Raw genomic sequence first — 7,962 nt, forward strand, 5'->3', positions numbered from 1 at the left:
AACTACAACAAAATACTTCAGGAGGTCAGGTGGGGGGTTCTTAATTTTGACCATGGTTTTTGGTTTTTGTGAAAAACTGTGTAACTCTGTGGAAAAACTGTGCTAAAACTTTGTTGTCTTCATTTGTATATTTTTGATTCTTTTTTGTTTTTGATTTTTTATTTTCTTTTTCATTTAAGCTGTGTGCATTACTGCAGGGGATGATGGAAGTTTTGTGATGCAGTGGCTACTTAAATCTGAATTATTATTAATATTAGTATTAGTAGTAGCAGTAGTAGTAGAATTTCAAAAGTAAGCTCAAACAAACAGACAGACATTAACGTCTTGCATTTTTCTAAGAGGATAACAGAACTTCCTGTGATCATCCAAACAAGAGTTGAAGAGCATTTATGATACATTAAAATGTAAAAGTATTTGAATTCACAACAACCACTCAGGGCTGATCTTCATGCTGTGTGTTTGAGATATTTATGTAAAGCGAATTGAAAACAGCAGTAATTGCAGTATATAAATGTTCATAATGTATCTGGGAAATCATTTCCTCACTGGCTCGGGTAAAATCAGGATGTGGGTAAATGCTTTTTACATGGTTGCATCTTCATTTTCAGCACATTGAGATGTAATACGTGGTGTGGGAGAGACCACAACAAGTGCTCCAGTAGAGGGAGTGAGGTTGTGTTTGGAAAAGGTGAGGAAGTTATTAGTGATTTCTTTCTGTTGTTGTCTACTGTCTGTCTATCTGTTCAGATCTTTTGTAAGTCCCGTGTATGTTCTCCTGACTTCTTAAGTCATTTTCCATGTTGTTCCTAGGTTTTTGTTCTGGACTTTGTTTGGATTCACCAGGTTCCACTTGTGCTGTCCTGACAGCCTTTGTTACCCGGTAAGTGTTTTCCAAAATGCCTTTGTCTTCTCCACTTGTGATATTTTCAATTTTCCCAGACAATTAATCTTCACCTCAGTTATCTAAGTACCATCTACAATCTCCCTCTACCTTTTAGTGCTGATATTTGTTGTACCTCACAAGTTCATTTGCAAATGTGTACAATTCTGCCATGATATTTTACCGCTTATCTCCTCTCACTGATATCAGACCCAAAGGTATTGTCTAAAACCCTCCAGTCTTGCCACTATCATTTCATTATGGCCATTTAGTGATAGTACTGCAAATGTGTGTGATCTGGTGTAACTGATATTGTGATAAACAGCTCTGAAATTCATATATCTGTCCTTTGTTTTCCTCATTCTCTCTCTTTCTCTCTCTCTCTCTCGCTCTCTCTCTCTCTCTCTCTCTCTCTCTCTCTCTCTCTCTCTCTCTCTCCATCATATTTGCTTCATAGTTCAAATTAATCTTTGTTTCATATTGTCTGCAGCTCCTCTCCCTTTTGGAGGGCCAGGAGTGACTAAATGAATTAATTATACGCCATAAAATAATTAATTAAATGTTTCATTGGTTGATTAAAACATATAAATGATTAATTAACTATGTCAATAATTAAGTCATGTGTAATTAATTAAAATAAAATTAGAAAAAATAAATACAAAAATAATTCATTAAACATTTTAAACAAAATAAATGTGCTTTTAAGTAATTATTGAAATACTGATTCAATTAATGAATTCCACTTTTAATTAATTAATGAAACATTTAATGAATTATTTAATGGCATATTTAATTGATTCATTTTGTCACTCCTGGCCCTCCATACCCTGTAAGGTCACGCCCCAAAATTTCAGAAACAAAGCACCTCAACACCAGTGTGGGGAGTCTGATTTAACCGTATTCAGGATAGCTGTTCTAATTGATCTAATACAGACTAAAGAGTATGAAAAATTGTAACAGCAGTTTGAGTTTATAGCTGTTTAACATGACCTAAACATTACATGTTATAAGAACTCAAGTAACGTCTTGAAATTTAAAAAAAAAAATGAAATATTTAACTTCCCAAAGTAAGCATGCTCACATTTACACAAAGCTCCAGTGGTGTGGAGATGAGAACGATATTGAGCTTCTCTTTCCAGCTCTCAGTTTAAAGAGTAAGGCAAGTTATGGTAAGTCTTGAGGAAATTAATGTATGTAAACATGGACCTGTGTGTAGGAGCCCAGTCCACATAGAATCGGTCAGCCATACAGGGAGTGGAGGGGTGACATTCATTCGCATTAAACTCTACCTCATGTCAGCTTTATTCGTACCTTTCCTATGGCCAGTAGTTGTACTAAAGGTACTCTAAATGTTTTAATTATATAGAAATGTAATTTCTACTCAGTTTTCCAGTTTAAGAAAATCAAAGATAAAAAGAGAGTGACTACTGTAATATAGAAAATGAAAAAAACTTTGTTGACTCTTTTTGCTACTATGGTCCAGTAGCCAGGCTTGTCCTTTTCTCTCTTGATATTGAGTAGCCGAGTCAGCGTTTTCTCTATCTCCCTCAACTCATCCGAAAGCCTTTCCAAAGCATGGTGGTGGTCTTTACTGGTGCTGGCCTGAAAAAGTGGACTAGTTTATATAGTGTCATAATTTCAGCTGTTATGTGTTTATATTTAGCTTCATTTGGACAGGAGTTACACCCAGCTCTAACCTCTTTGGCTTCAGGCAGCAGTTCAGATGGAGTTTCACTGGCTGACACGTCATAGAAACACACACTCTGGGTCCGTTTGTGCAATTCTGAAAAGACAATTTTCACCAGATTTAAAGTAACAGAATATGTTTAAATCAAACACCAAAATGGCATCCAAAATGTGAGCAGAGTGTTTGATGTCGATGATTAAGCTACAGATTCATGAAAGGACCTAAGATTTGGACACCTAATGTTTATTCATTACGTAAAGCCAATAATCAGTGGAGAGTTAACAATAATGTAACGAGAGTAGTGCTGAACTTGTGCTATAAACGACTCCAGCTCTTACCTCTGTGACAGCTGCGAAGGCTGGCTTTACCCTGTTTCGTACAATCCTCTGTCAGGCTTTGGTCTCTCTTGGGCTCAGTTTCTTGGGATGTAGAGTCTTTCTCCATTGGATACATTACAAGAATGGTCTCCAGAAGGCTTAGCATCATCAGAGCAAAGATCCCAATGAGGTAGACCGCTGAAGGCAGCAGGATGATCAGTACTGTGGACAATTTACTCTTCATTAAGACAGTATGAAGTATCCAGTGAAGGCAAGACTTTTTGTGCTTCTTTACCTATAAGTGGGATCCTATTTGATGATGCAGGTAGAATTTCATTAACGATGAGCTGTAACACTGTGACGGCAAGCAGAACAGTGACCTTAAAGCTGAGCTTCTCACCCCCGCTGTCTGAGATCAGGAAGGAGGCCAAGTCCAAAGACAAAAAGAAGAGGACAGACAGCAAGAAGTTGACAACATAGAGGAGCGATCGCCTCTTCATGGTGATCTGTAAAAATCTGGATTTAGTTCAAATCGCTGACAAGCTGAAACACAACTGAATAAAGTGAGCAGTAAACCTAAAAGATGCATTAGGTAAATGCGGCATATTTACAAAGCAGTAAAATATAATTAAGCAATATTAAGGAAAACCATGAAGAAATGAAGAATAGAGGCAATAAGATAATGTAAGAAAAAATACAAAAGTCAGGATAGAGTGAAGCACGAAAAGCTGGTCACTGTACTGAAAATCATAATGCCAAGTTACTTTCTGTTTTTGTGTAGAAATACATACAGTGTACATGATGATGTCTTGGCCAACTAAATCACTGGCATTGTTGGCAGTGACTGTCATGTTTATGAACAGCCACTCACATTGTGTCCGCATCAAATCAGGAGACCACTCTGTTGCTTCTGTAGAGTTGTCACTTGGCTGCAGCCGAATTTCCTGGGCTAAAGTGGAAATGAAAGGACACCAAAGCATCACATCACAGCATAGGTCGCACATTCTGTATCACCCCATTCACCAAATGTTGACTCTGCTCCCTGCCTGCGAGAGACACAGTTCACAAGTCACCAGTAAGTTATAAACTGTACACCTAAGCAACATCAAGCAGAAGCAAAAAGAAGACAACACAAAATTGTAGTTCCTTCAGTGGCCACTGGAGGATAGCCCCAAATGTAAGTGTTGTTTAAACTGTGTTTTAATTTAAACGCCACATTTAAAAAAAAAAAAAATCTGTGTCAGCTGTATGCAATGTGTCAATATAGTCCATGACTACAGCTTGCTAACCAAGCTTGTTTGCTAAATGTTTTCTCACCGGTGTAAACGACAGATTTGAAGGACAAGTTGCAGCTTTGAATGTCGAATGGGAATTTGTAAATATGCATCCTGCAGGTGCTCACCAGACCCTAGTCATTCTGGACTTCAACATCGCCTTTGTCGTTGATGGTGAGATAAGTACTTGGATGAGCTTTGTCCTTTTCTGTCCTGTGTGGAAACAAAGAAAGACGCAAGTTCTTCATAAACTACTGTAGAAAAGCACAAATATCAAGTCATCGTTATTTCTTCTGTATACCTCTCTGTAGCTGCATTGGTACAAAACCTGATGCAAGTTAGAGATTGATCCATCCATTCATCCAAACATAAGTACATATACTCATCCTAACTGCTTATCTCACAAAATCACAGTGGCACTGTAGCCTTTCCTAGCAACAAATGAGCAAGAGGCAACCCTATGACACTGTGCACTGGTGTTTGTTTATAGACCATAAAAAAGCATGCTATCATTGTTCAATTTATCATTTACATCAAGTCCATTTCATTGCCTTATTGTCACCTTGATGAGCTACTGTTAAGATTTAGTGCTATATAAATATAACTGAATTCAATTGAATTGAATTGTATCACACAAACACCTCCAAATGATTGCAACTGGTCCCAGTTAAAGGTTTGGGCTTGACTTTCTGGAAAGACATGTATTCTATCAGAGACAAGTATGTCTCTGTAAGTGACTATATTTATACTTAGATCTCTTCAATAGTGAGATCTGGCTTCCACAAAACCTCAATAGGTAGAGAAACATTATTAATCCCACAAAACTGATCTGGATCCCAGGAAATATATTCATTGTGCCACCTCTGCCAATGAAATAAAATGAAGGGAAGGTAAAAAAAAATAAGGAAAGAAAGAAAAAAGACTGTTTGTTGTTCAGTTTTATGCATCATCTATTGGCAGAACTCACCATCACAGTCCAAACATAAGGAATGAACTTTTGGTCTTTCTCAACCTGTAAAAAAACAGATATGTGACAAAATCACTCTTTGTTTGGTATTTGAACTCTTAATGCCACTCAATAATGTAATAAATGCCTTTACATCTTATTGCATGGCCAAGATGCTGTTCAAACCTCTCATCTATGTGACATAACAGCTCAGGCTGCTTTGGGCTCAAAGGGAGAGCTGTGGTCTTTCTAATAAAGTACATGGTGGGTGTACGTGCTGTAACTGCTCCTGAGCTTTGGAAACCGAAACCTCCTGTAATGTAACCCCCTCTAAAATCTTAAATTGCATTAATGTTTGTGTGTGGGCCAAACAGCTGGAATATTGTTGAGCAGGTTTGTCAACTGTATAATTTTGAGAGTGTCACGTGGATGGTGAAAAAACAGCTTTGTCAACAATAACTATTCTTGATGCTTCACTTTGGTTTGGTTTGCTTCTTTGTTTTTTATGTAAAGCTTTGAAACATTATTTAATTATATTTGATATTTATGTGGTAGGAATCAAAAAATTTGTGATACTGTCTGCGTGTTTTGATACAAATTTTTAGTTGAGTATTTCTCTTATTATATTTAATAGTTAATTGTATTTGTATTAAAGTTGTTTACTGAAGTGATTTTTTAAAAATTGTATAGATTTATCAGTTACATTTGTATTAGTATAACTTGCATGCTAAAGATGTGTTTTCATGTTTTATGTCATTCTGTCTCTTTGACCTGCCCGGGGCCTGTAGATGGAAATTACCTGGTAGCTAAATTTGGTACAGTTGATTGAGATCAATGTTTTCTTTTGTTTGTACCTGACAAATAAAGCTGAAATAGAAATAAAATTAAATTATCGCTTTCCCCCGCTTATCTCTTCACACAAACATTAAAGTAAAAGGGAATTATTGTATTTTGCAAAATGTTGATTCATTTCAATGAAGCCTTTAGGAGGAAATGAGATTATAAAGAACAAAATAATATCGATATTACTTCATGATAATGATATTATTTCATCAAAAGCAATGTAACAAATTTTGACATTTGAAGACTTTACAAATAAATCTTGGAGCACTTACCACATCTAAGATGGCATACAGCAGAACTTCAAGCGAAACCCGTGTTGGGTTTATGTAATTTTTCACTGGCCGGGTCATCGTAAAGAGCTCATTGTTTTTGGTTAGGTTTAGGTAATTCAAAACATCCTGATAGCTGCGGACACGTTCAGAATATACTCCATCTACAGCAAAACAAAAAACACAAACAAGCAATTCACTTATGATAAAAATCATTCTTAATGTAAAGTGCTGTCAAATTTGACCTATAATTCTTTTCATTTCAAATTCTACTATGCTGTTATTACAGCGGCAAATAGCCAAAGTTTCAAAGGTGAACTTTACATATTTTGCCCTGATACTAAGTTGAATAATTATTACTTCATACTGCAGTAATTTCTAATTTTTCTCATCTCCCTTTTTTACCCTGTTAGTCGAGATTGTGAGTAGAAGCCACATCTATCTGCTGTTCAAACCTTCTGTTTGTGAGTTGAAAACAGTCAGAAGAAAGTTGGCTTGAAAACAGAGGAGCTAAAACAGCTTGTTGCAGACATCAAATAAACTGAGGGGCTGCACTAAGGCCCAGTATAAGATAAATAAGGATTATTTTTACCATGAATCATGTACAGCTACTAGAGTCCAAGCTTAAAATATGATTATATTTATGTGAAATCTAAAATAAGCATCATCTGCATTTATCAGGACATCGGGTATTAAATGCGATCCTAATTAGTTAAAAAAACTTCCATTAGTCTCTGTGCACTGGTGTACAATGCTCTTGAATTTATAATCAGACCATTAAAAACATCAGTTCACTCACAAATGTGCATTAATATCCAGTGACTGTGGTCACTAAAAGGCTATTATGAGGTGGGCGTTGCCAGGACTATTGGTTTTATTCCATTAGTCCTTTAATGATTTTTAATTACAAGCACTTTTCCTATTTATTGTACATTTTTATCTTTCTATGACATTTATCTGTGGTATACAGTCCAAATGTATTTAAATGGGAACCAAAACATTCCACCCTCTGGAGTTATTCAAAGACATACCAATGTCCTTTTTTGCTGCAATAACTTTTTTTGACAGATGTCAGTCTCACACAAAACTGAAAATTTCAAACCAATATGCTTTTTTAAAAATATTTCCCAAACCTGAAACCCCTTGAATTTAAAATATATAAAAGATTTGTAAAAGCCTTGACAAACCTAAGACAGGTTCATTCCTTCGATGAAAAAAAATCAGGGAACCAAAAATGTGAAAAACATCACTGAACGAGTAAAAGCAAATAAAAGATTTTGCTTTTACCCAACCTGCAAGAGATTTCTCAGATTCTTGCTTTAGCATTCTGCTAAACTTACCTAAGAGGAAGAGCAGAAAGAGAAAGCCACCGAGGATCATGGATCATTTACTTTATGAGGCGCCAAAGTCTGGAGTGGATGTGTATCCTTTGTCCTGTCAGTGCTATCTGAAATGTCACCAAGCCCCTTACAATAATAAAACTGCTGACAGCTCCTGTAAGTGGGCTGGGCAAACTGAATTATTGATTCTCATGTGTGCGTGTTTTTTTTTTGGGGGGGGGGGGGGGGGGGGGGGGGTTAATTGTAACCTTATTAGTCTACACCATCTACAGGTCACCAACTTTGAAGGAGGGGAAATAAAAGTGGGTTGAAATTTAATTCTATTACTGCAAAGTGGTTTCCAGATTATATAGATTACAGAAAAAAAAACATTACTAATGCCTCAGAAGCCACTATCCTATTTATT

At 36.3% G+C, this 7,962-nt stretch overlaps 1 protein-coding gene across 1 annotated transcript; it reads right to left on the minus strand.

The window, feature by feature from the left end:
• Positions 1–1,435: 1,435 nt before the first annotated feature.
• On the minus strand, positions 1,436–7,762 carry LOC100709845 (5-hydroxytryptamine receptor 3A). The gene is given in 10 exon segments (XM_025909518.1): positions 1,436–2,482; positions 2,578–2,663; positions 2,906–3,082; positions 3,180–3,390; positions 3,676–3,833; positions 4,202–4,371; positions 4,912–5,021; positions 5,126–5,170; positions 6,220–6,380; positions 7,557–7,762. Coding segments are annotated over 10 exon segments (1,383 nt in total). The 5' UTR covers positions 7,597–7,762; the 3' UTR covers positions 1,436–2,257.
• Positions 7,763–7,962: the final 200 nt, after the last annotated feature.

Source organism: Oreochromis niloticus, linkage group LG8 (assembly GCF_001858045.2).
Source record: "Oreochromis niloticus isolate F11D_XX linkage group LG8, O_niloticus_UMD_NMBU, whole genome shotgun sequence".
Lineage (NCBI taxonomy): Eukaryota > Metazoa > Chordata > Actinopteri > Cichliformes > Cichlidae > Oreochromis > Oreochromis niloticus.